The sequence below is a fragment of the Cherax quadricarinatus genome, chromosome 63, assembly GCF_038502225.1.
Source record: "Cherax quadricarinatus isolate ZL_2023a chromosome 63, ASM3850222v1, whole genome shotgun sequence".
Lineage (NCBI taxonomy): Eukaryota > Metazoa > Arthropoda > Malacostraca > Decapoda > Parastacidae > Cherax > Cherax quadricarinatus.
The window spans coordinates 947,194-963,289 of NC_091354.1; the positions used below are offsets into that span (position 1 = coordinate 947,194).

The following is a 16,096-nucleotide window of genomic DNA, read 5'->3' on the forward strand; positions in this document are numbered from 1 at the left end:
AAAAGTCAGACCGTGACTTATTTCCATTTGGGTCCTGTCACCTATTCATCACCAGCCAAGAGTACTTTAATGCCTAAAATAAGCATTAAAGGGACCTGGGAGTGTATAATCCCTACAGAACTCACGAAATCGTAATGACACGACGGTCTGGAGTTTTGAGACTCTCTAATCGCGGGTCTCCTCAAGGAAGGTTCCTTGATGTTGGTGAGGGGCTCTTGATTTAGGGAATTGGATCTGTGCTCCAGTTCCCCGAATTAAGCCTGAATGCCTTCCACATTCCCCCCCAGGCGCTGTATAATCCTCCGGGTTTAGCGCTTCCCCCTTGATTATAATAATAATAATCTGATCGCGGGTTCAAACCCCGCCCGTGGTATGGTTTAATCCCCACAGAAGTTTGAGTTTAGCGGGTGAAGGAGACAAGTGTGAGGATTTGGCAGTAGTTGATAGTAAGGAGCGAGAGATGGCGGCAGTGTTGGCAGAGTGATGGCGGACACCCACACCATCATGACAGAGAGTGACATCCCTCCAGCTGAACGGGAACATCACCCACACAAAGACCAGGCTCTCTACACCTTGAAGGGTATATATGTGGTGGTGTGGGGGGCAGGAATGTACCGGTGTGAGGGGCATTTAGTCAGGTGTTCTACCAGGGCGGGTATGACAGACGTCAAGCATCTGGTGCTGCTGCTCTCACTATTAACACTATATTATTATTATAATCAAGGGGAAGCGCTAAACCCGGAGGATTATACAGCGCCTGGGGGGGGGGGTGGAAGGCATTCAGGCTTAATTCGGGGAACTGGAGCACAGATCCAATTCCCTAAATCAAGAGCCCCTCGTTAACACTACAACATTCCATGATTTTCTCAAATGACTATTAAAATTTTAATTTTTTTTGTAAGTCTAGTGAGTAGAAATCGCCACCATTGTGTGAAGACTCCATTTTAATGGCCATTTATACCTGCCTTAAGTATTTGTCTATGTTGGGTTATCCTGGGTTATATCTTGGCAGTTTATTAATATCCATGTTGACCCTTGTGGGTTTAGCTCATAGTTATGATAATAACTACATGTATAATGTCAATGTACTGATATAAACATAGTTAAATGTTTAGACTGGTTGACTTGGAGGGGTTGACTTTATTCTGTTGAATGCGCTGTATAACCCTACAGGTTTAGCGCTCCTCCATTATTATAAAGCTTTTTTTATTCTGTTGAAGGTTCTGTATTTAAGAAATTAAGAGTTGCTGGCATATATCCTTTCATTTCTTAGGTCAAACCAGAATAGCTTCATTTCGTAGATGCTATATAACCCCTGTGGGTTTAGCTATTCAACACGACTGCTCATAATGCAAATCAAAACTTAGGTTTAGTACAATTTAGGATGATACTCTACAGTTTTGTTTGCTTTTCTGTTAATTATAAGGAGCTTCTATTATTGGTTCTTCCCTTAGGGGTGCTTTGATACCAGTGAGGGAGTGTTTGATCCAAGGAATTGGATCTGGCCTTCCCTTAAATCAAACCCGATTGTCTCCGATTCCCTCAGGCATTATGACCTCATGGGTTTAGTGCCTCCCCCCTCATAATGTGATGATAATCTTTTGCCGCTCCTATTATGGGCAAGTTTGAAAAAGCAGCGAGCAGACAAGTAGATGACACACATGAAAGAGTGGAAGTTTATATATTAATGTTAGTAAGAAAGTGTATTTAAGTACAGGTACACATAAGAACAATTATCATAGTAACGTGTGTAAATTACCTAGGAGGGGTTTGGGATATTGGCAGTTTGGAGGGATATGTTGTGTATCTTTATATGTGTATGCTTCTAAACTGTTGTATTCTGAGCACCTCTGCAAAAACAGTGATAATGTGCGAGTGTGGTGAAAGTGTTGAATGATGATGAAAGTATTTTCTTTTTGGGGATTTTCTTTCTTTTTTGGGTCACCCTGCCTTGGTGGGAGACGGCCGACTTGTTGAAAAAAAAAAAAAAAAAAACTTCCCTTTCCTCGAATCAAGTCTGATTATCTTCCTTTCCCAAGGAAGTACAGTGGACCCCCGGTTAACGATATTTTTTCACTCCAGAAGTATGTTCAGGTGCCAGTACTGACCGAATTTGTTCCCATAAGGAATATTGTGAAGTAGATTAGTCCATTTCAGACCCCCAAACATACACGTACAAACGCACTTACATAAATACACTTACATAATTGGTCGCATTCGGAGGTGATCGTTATGCGGGGGTCCACTGTATATAGCTAACACAAACAGGGTTAGCATTTCCTAGTTGAAATAAGAATGCTTCAGCAGAGTGAATAATAGAAATTTGTACTATTTTGTGTGTCTTTGTTATTGCAGTGTGTTTTTGTGTTTTATGAATATAGTATGTGCATTGTTTTATTTTCACAGGTCTGCCTCTGATAAAATACATATTGCATATAGTCTGTATGGATGTATATGATATGATATATGAATAAGTCCACTGTGGTCCTTTTAGAGATCTCATTTACATGTGTATATTCCGAACAGTCACTTGCAGTATTGAAGACTGTTAGGTAAAAGGATATGTCCAACTACTGTGACATTTTATTGTGGCATTAGTTGCATGTGTGTCCTTGTACCTAACATATTGGTAATTCTACCAACATTATTATAATATTGACGACTTTTGTCTTTTATTTTAGGACCAAGGCCATGCTAAAGTTGAAAATATGATTTTATGATTTGAAAATTCATGTGTTGATTATTTATTATACTATGTTATCCTAATAGGAAAATTTATTGTTAGTTCATTATGAGAAACACCTGTAGCTTTTAATTTGTTTATTGAGCTTTATCAGTGAGCTTTAATTGCAGCTAAAGAACATGTGTCTAATAAACAAATGTTTCTTTGTTTTATGCTGTACTGTATATAATTTCTAGGCCCTTAACAGATGTATTAAACTCAATTCCCCATAATAAGAATCTTCATTGCACTTATGAACTGTACCAGTAACACAAGGTGACCATATACTGCATCTTATACAATATTTACTGTATACGGAGTTACAAATGGAAAGAATATTGCACAATAGCAAATCTAAATGAATTGCTATTATGCCATTGGGTCATTGAACATGATGAGTGCTTTGTTGCCCAAATTATGTGTTGGATATTCATTATTTTTAGAGCTAATAATCTGATAGAATTTCATCCATAACTTGATTCTTATACTATACACACTACAGTTTCTGAAATAAGAGATTAAATACTTGGTAATAATAAACGTTTTTGGCATTGCAGTTCTAAGCGCAGTGCGAGAAGCTCAACTTACTCATGGATTACGACACAGTGATTATCAGTTGTATAGGCAGTATTGCAGCAGGCGGATACGTCGTTTACGCAAGAATCTCGATTTTATCCAGGGTGATAGAAAAAACTTTCGCAAGAAGATTGTGACAGTAGATGTTATTAAGGATGATAGGTAAGCCTTGCAAATAGTGGTGCATGTTCATGGTTTGTCACTATGAAAAGTTCAAAACTATGTATTATTGTATTTGCATTCCCTGTGAAAATACAGATGAAGATTAGGGCTCTATTCCCAATGATATTTATGTAAACTTTTTGGTACCATATGATAGTTAATTTTTCAGCTCTGGCATAGCAGCTAAGGTACATTAAAAATAAAACGGGAAAATGCTAAGTAGTTGATCCTGGTGTAAATATACCAGTCACACTAAATAATCTCATTATTAATATTAGTGAAAATAAAAAATTCTTGCAGCTGGATGAATTTTGGGACTAATGAGAAATGCAGATAAATTGTTTTAATTATAATTCTTTATTTGATTATAAGTAAATAATAATGTGCTGCTTTCTAAATGTCCACCAGGTTTCTCTATATTCCTCTTATGACAATAGAACGCTATTGGGCGTATGCAATGCAGTTAAAAGAGGAGAGCCAGCAAGATCCTCGGAAAAAGTTTTCAATGCGTAACAAACTTCGAAATGCTGCAAAATATGTTGCAAATTTTGAAAAGCTTGTCGAGGTAAGTTTTAAGTACAGTATATAAATTTTAACTGAATGTATTGAGTATAGTGATATCAACACTCTTAAAAGGGTGTGAAGCATGGGTTTTAAAGGTTGTAGTGAGGAGGATGCTGGAGGCAGTGGAGATTGTAGAATTTTTAAACATATTCCTCTTTAGCTTTCAGTTAGAATTCAAAGATATTAGTATTTGGGGCAAAATAGGAACATCAGTCTTTGGGCAACTCTAATGCTATTTGTTACAAGCTACAGAAATGTTTAATGAACTTCTTCTAATTTTAGACTAAATGGCGCAATGCCATGGTTGGAACCATTTATAGAAAACAAATTGATGATGGAACTTTAGATGAAGCCTCAGGCTGTCCTGGGCTAATGTGAAGCAAGTTGTTAATGGTCAGGGAGTTAATTGCGAGTTACTTGTCTGAAATATGAATTGCTCTAATTGCCTTCTATGTTTAGAGAAAGGTTATAACCTAAGGTTTTATTACTGTTTTTGTGTAGCATGTTGCTTATCTCCCTCTCTCTGGTTTATGGATAGGAGAGTGGAGTGTGTGATGCAAGAACGCAACTGGAGGTGCAAGGATACTCAGCCTGGCTACAGGGTACTGTATTATTTGAATTGGCTGACTGGACTCACGAGTGGGCTAAGCCAGTTGAATTCTTCAATAAGGCCTTGTAAGTATTGTATCAACTTTTTGTTCATACAATAATATTTATATGAATGTGCCTGCAGCTATTTTTGTGGTTCATGGTAAGTGTAAAGAGAGTAGTAAGGGAGAAAAAGTTAGCATATGAGAAGTTTTTACAAAGTAGAAGTGATGCAAGGAAGAAAGAGTATATGGAGAAAAAGAGAGAGGTTAAGAGAGTGGTGAAGCAATGTAAAAAGAGAGCAAATGAGAGAGTGGGTGAGATGTTGTCAACAAATTTTGTTGAAAATAAGAAAAAGTTTTGGAGTGAGATTAACAAGTTAAGGAAGCCTAGAGAACAAATGGATTTGTCAGTTAAAAATAGGAGAGGAGAGTTGTTAAATGGAGAGTTAGAGGTATTGGGAAGATGGAGGGAATATTTTGAGGAATTGTTAAATGTTGATGAAGATTGGATTTCCAGCAGGCATGCCTGAGCGTGTTTGATAGGAGTGAATGGAGACAAATGGTTTTTAATACTTGACGTACTGTTGGAGTGTGAGCAAAGTAACATTTATGAAGGGATTCAGGGAAACCGGCAGGCCGGACTTGAGTCCTGGAGATGGGAAGTACAGTGCCTGCACTCTGAAGGAGGGGTGTTAATGTTGCAGTTTTATAAACTAGTGTAAAGCACCCTTCTGGCAAGACTGATGGAGTGAATGATGGTGAAAGTTTTTCTTTTTCGGGCCACCCTGCCTTGGTGGGAATCAGCCAGTGTGTTAATAAAAAAGTAATATGGTAAGTAATTAGTAATTTCATACATAGATCATATGACAAGTCTTACTATTTAAATTCCTATGGGATATTATGAAATTTTTATTATTACACCCTAAACTTTAAACTGGGTGTGATGTATATATGTATACTGACATGTTGTATGTCCATGTGGACAATTGGGTAGGAAAAAAACTGTATGTTGAGTACTGAAAAATTATAATGGGTTCAAATTAGATTCCACTTTAGCACATTTGTGTAAAATTTGTTATCACAAAATAATGTATCCGTTTATAAAACAGAGAATGCACTTAGTATCATTCTTAGTCACATGATGAGAATGTGTTTCTGCCAAGCAATAGTATTCTAGATAGTGATGATGAAACCACTGTTGCTATTTATAAATAAAGTACAGTACTCTAATTGTGTTGTAATTTATTTAATCATGCTGGCAGTCTCCCACTGATGCTTAATTCAAGATTATAACATCTTAAATATCTTAATCATATTTCTGTACAGTATCCTCAGATTTCCGATATAATATTTTTTTTATTATGTGGGGCAGATTTTATTTATTTTTTCACTTTGAAAAAATAAGACTGTGGAATTTGTTCTACATTTCAGGCAGAGCCTAACTCTGTTATTGCAACTGAAGATAGTTAAGAATAAATAGGTACTCATTCACACATGCATATGCTATTTCTATACAGATAAACTTAGCCTTGAAATTTCATTTTCTTTTTGCAGAGCAATCTATAGCAAGTTAAAAGATGCAGTTTCAGAGGATGAAGTGGAGGTGTATGCTGGCCGGCTGCAGGAGCTGGAGGTTAAACTAAGATTTTGTCGGCATCACCTGGGAGACAGATCTGCCACGGATACGTTATTAGCCATGCGAGGAAATGAAGCTCTTGGCGACAAGCTAGATGTTAGTAATAACTTTTTTGCTTTCATTTACTTGTAGGTGTAAGTGATTTTTTGTTGAAAAAACATTGCCTGAAATGCTCTGTATAACTATGGGCTTTTTGTATACACACCTAAATGTCACCCATCTCTGTGCAAAGATTGTATCATGCTGAAATAAAATATTATTATTATTATTATTGTTATTATTGATTATTTTGTTGGGAGACTGATTTGTTGGTACTCTGATGTAAGCTTCATGATTCATAACTGCATTGTGAGGTGTTCCTTTGTATTGGTTTTGTATTTTATAAATGGCTAGGATGTTTGGTATTGAGATTTTTGTATATTTTTAAAACTTAATGGCCATTATCAGCCTAGTTACGAAAAGAAATCAAATTTACAAATTAAATGTTAGCAATATCATTTACAAATTTATTATTTTTAGATAGCACATTATCTGCATTCTTTATTACTCGACAGAATCTGCTTGTAGCAGCTCGGGAGAGACAGGCAGCTACATTGAGTGAAGTGACCTGGAAAGGCCGTACTGTAGCAGTCAAACATGAGAAAGTAAGTACAGTAGGACCAGTGGCGGCTCATAGCGCCAGTAATATCTACACTATCGTACCACATCAAACTTCTATAAATAACAAAAAAAGGCACAGTACCGTGACTGGAATGATACACAAATAACCCGCACATAAAAGAGAGAAGCTTACAACGACGTTTCGGTCCGACTTGGACCATTTACAAAGTCACACTTTGTAAGCTTCTCTCTTTTATGTGCAGGTTATTTGTGTAACATCAAACTTCTATTTTTAATAATTTGTTATCTCGTTTAAACAACAAAAAAAGAAATTCGCTTATAAATACATTGAAAACAGATTTTTTCTGTAATATATTTGTCAGTTGCAAATTATTTTAGCGTAAGGTTGATGAAGTCATACGTCTGGCAGTGAGCATCTGGAGAGATTGCAGCTCCTATGGATGGATGAGCTGCCACTGAGTAGGACCCCCTGTATCTGCGGGGGATAAGTTCCAAGGATCTGCTGTGGATCCCGAAACTGTGGATAGTAGCAAACCCTATATATAGGTCCTATACATACTTGTTATAAAGTTTAATTGGTAAATTATGCACAATATGTGGAGAATTATCACTTTTTTACTTACGGGAAGTGCTTCATGGCTTCTCTTAGGCTTTGAAGAACTGTCAGCTTCTCTAGTTTTGCACTTTGGAGCCATTTTTATGAAAAAATTAAGAGGTATTTTTGGGCCACAGTAAACTGTGGATAACTGAAACTGTAGATATCGAATCATTGGATATGGGGGATTCTGTGTCTTAACTTTCATATGGGGGATTCTACTGTATGTGTCTAGATTTTTTTTTTTTAACACAATGGCCATCTTCCACCAAGGTAGGGTGACCTGAAAAAGAAGAAATGAAAATTTCTTCTTTTTATGTTTAATAAATTTTACAGGAAGGTGGGTTACTTGCTCCCAGCATTTTAGTCACTTCTTGCGACACTCATGGCTTATGGAAGAAGGATCTTGCACTTCATCTCCTGTAATATTGCAATGATGAATAATTTTCTCATAATGTAATGAACTGACCAGATGAATTCTAATTTTAGTAATAATATGAAAGGAGTATTGAATCTAAACTGTTATATACTGGTGAAATATAGGTAAGTAATAAAAGAATGATTCCAGGTTTTAGGTATGTGGAAAGGCTTCTTTCTTCATGTAAATTGAAGAGCTGTTGAACATCACTGTTTTATGTACAGTGTGATGTAGTGGTGTGGACACAGTGCGTTTGTTCAGTTTTGACGAAAAATAAGTCTTAAAATTCTACTGAAATGTTTGTACTCGAGTCCTGGAGGTGGGAAGTACATGCCTGCACTCTGCAGGAGAGGAGGAGATATTTGCAGTTTGGAAGAGCTTCTGATGGCATGCCTCTGGCAAGACAGTGATAAAGTGAATGATGGTGAAAGTGTTTTTTCTTTTGGGTTACCTTATGTTAGTGGGAGATGGCCAGTGTGTTAGAAAAATATAAAGAAAATTTTGAAAGGTTTGGCAAGTGGATGCACATTTGAACAATTGCTTGCCTCTCTGGCTATTGGAATTAGACACTCTCGTAACAGCTTGTACAAACCTGGTATTCAACACAAAAGGGGTGATATCAGAGTACGATCTTAGGGATTTATTCTTGAGCATTAGGTTCATTGTCTGGTTAAGTTGATGAATTCTTAAATATGACTAATGTCCATTTTTCTCCGTTTTAGGTTCGTCTCTTCTTGCTCAATGAGGGTCTGATCCATGAAGAATTGGATAAAACCACCAGTGCAGATGAGCGTGTTGAAATGTTGGACAAACTGTTGATGGAGTGTAAAGATGCCCTCCAGTTGGTGCGAGATGACCTTAAGAATGATCCTGTAAGGACAACTGTTTTCAACTGTTACTGTTGAATTTTGTAAATAATATGTTTGAAACTGAGAAAGTAATGAACAACAAGGCACAATACCATGACTGGGGGAATACACAAATAACCCACACATAGGAGAGAGGAGCTTATGATGATGTTTCAGTCCGACTTGGACCTTCTCTCCTTTCTGTTAGTGTGACTTTGTAAATGGTCCAAGTTGGACTGAAACATTGGCGTAAGTTCCTCTCTCCTATATGCGGGTTTTTCGTGTATTTAATGAAAAAGTAATCTGAATGGTAACTGTAATGTTTGAAATTACTAATGTACATTGTCTATCTGTATACAGCATTTGATTTCATTATTTCTGGTAGTAAATGGTTAAAACATTTTGAATTTTTTTTGTCTTTTCAGACCTTTAAACCCAGACAATTGGCCACTGAGGGCCCAGTATCACCTCTGCACTTTCTTCATACTTACTTGTCATATCACCGACTCAACCTCACTGTTCTCCGCAATGTTGCTCTTGTAGAAACATACCAGAAGATTGTCTCTGGGGAAATTACGGTATGTCATAGTGTTTACACTTAGTGTAATCTGTGATTAATGTACCTGTGGCTGATCAGTGGTCCTTTTATTCTCGTGTTCATGTATGATGGCATACCGGTAAATTTTGCAAACTTCTATGTATGCACATTCAATCTGCATATATTTATTGCTTTCATTTTCAACTGACTTCATTTTTGATTGTATGCTTTTTCTGAAGCTCTTATTTTGGGAGAGGGGATGGGAAGGGAGAAAAGGGAGAAGAAAAGAGCAGCAACAGCTGCTATGTGTAGTCTTTCCCTGTATAGCATACAGTATGTAACAGTTACCTGTTTGGTTTTCCAAATGAGACTTGATAATTTTATGAAGAATTACGCAGATGCAAAGTAAGCGATCTGGGTGCAGTTTATGCATTAGTGATTTTGCTGACTCTTGAGTTCTATTTTAAACCAGTTCTATAAGTCAGTTCAACCAAATTTTTAGCTATTTCACTAGTATACCTACCAGTCTATTGATTGAGCACAAGAAACCACCCATTCAAGTATCAAAACTACCCTGTAAAATGTGCAGAGATCAATAATTTGGCCAGTTTTATGGAAAATTAAGATATTTTTGTTTTTAAAACTCCAAAATAAACACTGTAAACATTCCAGGCAGTAAAATATTTCCTCTCTTCATTAATCACATCCCCAGGCCTCTCTTATATTACATGTGCCTTCCATTTTGAATTCATCACTACAAAAAATTTGATAATAAAATATAAACCAGAATGATTATCATGATTTATCGTGAGTTGAGCTCATGACATAGTTCTACATGATGGACATTGAGAGGGGTTAAAGAAGATATTATCTAAGAAGAATACATGTGTTGTTCAGTTTCATGTATAAAAGTGCTAAATGAAGTTAAGTATATATATAGGATCTGTCTATTTACAGGTTGAAGATGGAAAAAAAGCCCCCAAGTTGCAAGATTTGGTACGTTTGCAAGAAATTATCATCCAAAATCTGAAAGAAATTACTCATTTGGCTGGATTAGAAGATGATTCACAATTAAAGCAAAGCATTGAGGCCCAGATATCAACCTACAAAGCTCACAGGTGACCCAGAAAAAAACTCTTCCATCATTCACACTATCATTGTCTTGCCAGAGGCATGCAGATACGATAGTTTAGATGTCCCTCTAAACAGCAAGTATTCTAAACCCCCCTCCTTTAGAGTACAAGTATTGTACTTCCCACCTCCAAGACCCAGGTCTGGATAACTGGTTTTCCTTAATTTTTTTTTTTTTTTCAACAAGTCGGCCGTCTCCCACCGAGGCAGGGTGACCCAAAAAAGAAAGAAAATCCCCAAAAAGAAAATACTTTCATCATCATTCAACACTTTCACCACACTCGCACATTATCACTGTTTTTGCAGAGGTGCTCAGAATACAACAGTCTAGATGCATACACATATAAAGATACACAACATATCCCTCCAAACTGCCAATATCCCAAACCCCTCCTTCAAAGTGCAGGCATTGTACTTCCCATTTCCAGGACTCAAGTCCGACTATATGAAAATAACCGGTTTCCCTGAATCCCTTCACTAAATATTACCTTGCTCACACTCCAACAGCTCGTCAAATCCCAAAACCCATTTGTCTCCACTCACTCCTATCTAACATGCTCACACATGCCTGCTGTATGTCCCAGCTCCTTGCACACAAAACCTCCTTTACCCTGTCACTCTGTCATTTCCTAGGATGACCCCTACCCCTCCTACCCTCTACTACAGATTTATACACCCTCTAAGTAATCCTATTTTGCTCCATCCCTTAACCTCCTCTTAATCTCCAAGATATGAATTCTTTGCATAATATTCAAACTACACATTGCCTTCAGACATGACTTCTCCTCTAGTCAAATGGGACATCATCTACCACAAATGCTGTGGTAGATGATGTCCCACTGCATTTCTTATCTAAAATACTATATTTTTATGTGCTGTATTGCTTTTTTTTGTGAAACCTTCGCTCATATTTAATTCATTGCTACAGGTGTTATTTTGTGGCTGAGAGTTTTGTCAAGATGGAAAAATGGGCCGAGGCGCTCGTTTTATATGAAAGAACGTTAGCCCACATTAAAGCTGCAGACAAGAGTCAGATGAAGGTAGGAGCAGGTGGTTTTTTAATCCATACATTGTATTTAATTCATATATTCCTTATATTTATTGACAGTCTTGAACCCTAAGTGAATGCAACATAAATCATTATGATATAAAATATCTGTAAGGATTCTTATTTGCTCTGTTCAACAGCCATCAATGGTGAAAGGACTTGAAAATTTGTCTGCATTGGTAGATAGCAAAAAGTTTACTGCCCATGCACAAGCAATTCTTGCTTCAGACTCTTCAACTCCTAATGTAACAAAGCTTTCAATAAAGGACAAGAAGGTAACTAATGGTGTTCATGTTTTTTTTTTTTTGAGCTTAAGTATTTATATATCAAGTGGCTGTACTGTTCCCCATCCTAGGTGGTGACCTCTTGACAATTCTTAGTAATTATGCAGTTCTGCTACTAGCAGTAATAAACCTATGTAAAATTTGTCAGTAAATGGTAGTAATATGTACTATATTTCATTAAGTTTTTTTCTTCATTGGGTTAAATTTTTGCAAAGCTATGGTATGATGTCTACATAAGGAAAATTGCGTACAAAATTTAGTATTTTAATGTAGTCAAACACTCAGATTTGCAGGGTTAAGTTCTAGAGGTTTGGTCAATTTTGAATTGGCAGATATTTTAAATTTTCTGCAAAATAAATTTTCTTACAAAATTAGGCTGATTTTACATTGCAGAGGCCTTTTAAATTTGACTTAAATTTAATTATTCAGAAAAAGAAAGATATGGGCATTTGAAATCCTGAGCACATAGTGGACAAAATTCTGTAGTCAGTTTTCAATTTAGAGAGCATGTTCCAGGTAAAACTGAAATAAATAGCTATATACAGAGGGCCTTCAATAAAAATATTAGATAATTGAAAAATATGAATCAAAGGGTTCAGTTGCACAGTAAACCTGTGCTACAAGCAAAGTGTATAGTTCCTGGATTTCATCTCTTGGAAAGGGAACCTGTGAAAACTTAGATTTCTCATTGTCTCATGGCTCATGGTGGGAGGTGTGCACCCAGAGTCAGAGCCATTGCTAATGCTAAGTAAAAAAAAAAAAAAAAATGTAACAAAGAAAATGAGTGGGTTGTTTAACAAGAACTTTTAGATGGAGAGATGCCTAACCGGTGATCAGACTCTTTCAGGCACTTAGTCTCTATTCTGAAATACTGTGTTACTGTACACTAAAATTTGAGGGAGGAATCTTGTACCGTATATGTCATACTGTATCCAGTTGCCTGTGAAGGAGGGTGACTAATAGCACAGCTTTAGTGGCTAACTTCATTTGTGCAACATTATTACAAGTCTTCATATGTGACAATACAGTATTAATTGTTAACTTTACAACAGTAGCTTTCTCACATGTGGAGCATATTGTCTAGTGGTATCAGCAGGCACTTGAAATGTTCTAATATTGTCTCCCCTCACTTTCACTTGCTTGCTTTTGTTTGCTGGCAACTGTTACCACATTTCAAGTTCTCTTTAAAACATTTTTGATAGATACACAGAAGAAAGATAAAGTATTGTGTTTCCTGGCAAAGGAAGCAAGTGTTTCAATATCCTCCTCCTATCTTTCTTTTTCTTCACTTTTCCAACATCTTTACCCACAATGATGACCAATACCACTACCACCACAGTCAAAACATCTTTACCTTAATACAGGTAGAATGAATTAAAATTTACCCAGTTTTTAAGTTTTTATAAAAATATAATATTGGATGTTTAACACATTTTGCCGACTTACTTTTGTGAGGGCCTGAAGAGCATATTCCATTTATATAATAAAAGTTTATGGCAGTTATTTTATATATGCAAAGTCTGTATCCTTATTTTTCTGTACACTAATATGTACATTATTGTCAAGTTCTTGGTTTCGTCTTTTTTGTGTTTTGCTATAAATTTTTCATATAATGTGCAAGATGCAGTAGTAATTGTAATAGCTTAAATAACTTTGTGTTTTATTTTGTTATAAGGAATTTTTAATGGAAATGTGTTCAATCTGTTAACAGTAATTGTAATAGTTTTTTAAATAAAATTGAATTTAATAATTTTTAATTAATTTTTTTGGCAGATGCTTATCGACCGTTTGGACGAATATGTTGAAGACCCAAGTTTGACTTCTAGCAATGCTTGTGTAGTTCAAGTGCCATCACCCATGAAGTCCGTGCCATGTAAACCCTTGTTCTTTGATCTTGCTCTTAATCATGTTGAATTTCCTTCACTCGATGATAAAATTGAAACTAAGAAGCAAGCACCGGGAGCATCTGTTGGTGGCCTTACTGGCTTGGTTAAAGGTCTCTGGGGTGGATGGGGTAGCAAAAAGTAATTTTATTTTATAATGAAAAAAAATATTTATCTTTAAAGGTTGCTAGTATTTTTGTTAACACTACAAAGAATGCTTTGGAGTTATTAGTATTGCAGATGCTTGTGGGATGAATGAACTGTATGATTATGAATAAGAAATTTATTGTAGAAGAGTTGCTGATTTGTTCTTCAAGATATGAAAGATATTGTTTATGATGTGCCTTCTGCTGATTTTTTGTAATAAAAAGTGACCCCTTGGGTACAAATCTTACACTTAATCTTTTACAATAGAAACAAAGGTGATTCTGATAAATAAGACACTACCCAGTGTGGTTTGCATTTAATATAAACTTATATTTTTTTTATATTTTTTCAAGGCTGCCTCTAATTACTTTATTCAAGAAAATAAAAGTGTAAGATTTTTTTTACCAGAAAATAAATTATGGCAGAATTGCCTAAGTTCCAGAAAAGTAGCCTCTTGTCTGAAAATAAATGGGTATGCAATGAATCTTATGAGGAGTCAGGATGTAGGAATTATCCTGTCAGTGTATTACAGAAATTGATATTGTTCTTCACTATAAGAATGCTTTGAAGGGTAATATCTTCATTAATTTATATTCAAAATATTGTTGAGAAATGTTAATAAATTGTTAAGCAATTGGATCATTTTGATAAAAAAATAGCTGGTAGCAATTTTTTTAATTTACCTTTACAATTAATTTAAGTGGTGTAGGAATTCCATGCTCCAGTGATATGTTCCATATAGGCAAGGATTTACCATGCCAATATAGCTACCTGCTTCCCTGTATGTAGCTTGTGGTTTGCAGCTGACTGTGGAACACAATTTTTTGCCCATTTTAAGGGAGGTGCCTTGATGCCAGTGAGGAACTCATGATTCAAGGAACTGAACTTGACCCTGCCTTCCTTGAATGTGTTTTTCCATTTAACAGGTGCTGTATGACCTTTATGGGTTTAGCACTTCCCTACAAATGTAACAACTTTTGGCTCAGCTCTGAGGCCTTTTTCCTTTCATCATGGTTTTTTATAATTACCTGGATGCTTGTAGGGGTCCCTGAAAAATTATAGGGGTCTTGATATTGTAAGTTTAATGGGATTTGCAACTAATGCTGTTTATTTTAGCCTGGTGTGCAGGTATTTGTTTGTGATTCATTCTAATAAATTTTTTTTTCTAGTTTGTGTTATATATTTTTTTGGAAAAAGCACTGAATGATCACCCAGGTTAAAGTGCTCTTCAAATCTCAAACCTTCCAACCTTTACCATGCCACCAGTGGAAACTGCAAGTGTAGCAATGGTTGACTCCTGTGGGTTTAGTGCTTTCCCTGAATACTATTATAAATTATATGATAAATTATATTATAATCAAATAAAGTGCTAAACTCATAAATTGTAACCCCATGGATTTAGTACTCTTCCATGAATGTAATTACCCCTGAATCTGTAAACCAGTGAGGGGCATCACTATTTTGGTGAGAAGGAGCTGTATAGCCCTTGTGGCTTAGCGCTTCTTTTTGATTATAATAATTAGTGAGAAGGTAGCGGTACATAACAGGTGAGGTTCACTGCTAACCTTACTAAATTTATTAATGATTGTTGTCACCCATACCACTGACTTGTGTCATGGGTTTAGCTCTTTGGAAACAGTGTAAGTGCAGTGGTTTCATGTGATCTGCAGGCCACGTGTGTAAATTTACCCTGGATTTTAACTTTCTGAGAAACCATGTGTTTTATTTAAACACCTAAGACTTAAATGGGCAGTGAAGATGATTGCATGCAACAGCACGACCTGACAATATACATGTACTTTGATATAATAATTTAGTTTTTGGGACAGTTCTGAATACCTTATTTGGGTTTAGTGGTATATTGTCAGTATATAATGAAAAAACGATGTTGGTCATACCATATTTTCCGGCATGTAAGGCTTGCGAGTAAGTAAAGCATGCAAGACAATGTTTCCAATTATTATAATTATAATCACAGGGGGAGCACTAAACCTGTAGGATTATAGTGCATGTGGGGGAGGGGTTATGGAAGGTAGTCAGACTCAATTCAGGGAACTGGAGCACAGATTAAATTCCCTAGATAAAGGAGTCCCTCATCAGCGTCAAGGAACCTTTGAGGGGACGGTTTTTCCAAGCAGTTGTAACAATGTTAGTAAACAACTGCTTAAGCGTAAGCCAGAGCCTGCCTTTGACCTTGACCTTGAGAATATTACGTGAAAGCTGATTTTCGAAGACTGGGGAAAAATAAAAGTGCGGCATATATGCCGGAATATTTGGTAGTTTGTTGGTTTGCTCTTCAAAAATACGTTATGAAGGTCCAAGGATAGTGAGAA

General features: G+C 36.2%; 1 protein-coding gene across 1 annotated transcript; it reads left to right on the plus strand.

Annotated features, from left to right (window-relative positions):
- Positions 1 to 420: 420 nt before the first annotated feature.
- On the plus strand, positions 421 to 15,476 carry Srp68 (signal recognition particle 68). Its single transcript, XM_053790383.2, has 12 exons — positions 421 to 580; positions 3,280 to 3,460; positions 3,869 to 4,025; positions 4,563 to 4,699; positions 6,169 to 6,346; positions 6,805 to 6,894; positions 8,607 to 8,756; positions 9,158 to 9,310; positions 10,228 to 10,388; positions 11,330 to 11,441; positions 11,590 to 11,724; positions 13,507 to 15,476. Exons 1-12 carry the CDS (start codon positions 484 to 486, stop codon positions 13,759 to 13,761), a joined length of 1,806 nt encoding a protein of 601 aa, XP_053646358.1. The 5' UTR covers positions 421 to 483; the 3' UTR covers positions 13,762 to 15,476.
- Positions 15,477 to 16,096: the final 620 nt, after the last annotated feature.

What these genes read in the sequence shown, in the direction of transcription:
- Srp68 (XM_053790383.2), top strand. Translation starts at nt 484, where the DNA reads ATGGCGGACACCCACACCATCATGACAGAGAGTGACATCCCTCCAGCT. An exon ending in GGCTCTCTACACCTTGAAGG is followed by an intron (nt 581 to 3,279) that starts GTATATATGTGG and finishes TTGGCATTGCAG; the next exon opens with TTCTAAGCGCAGTGCGAGAA. An exon ending in TTTCAATAAAGGACAAGAAG is followed by an intron (nt 11,725 to 13,506) that starts GTAACTAATGGT and finishes TTTTTTTGGCAG; the next exon opens with ATGCTTATCGACCGTTTGGA.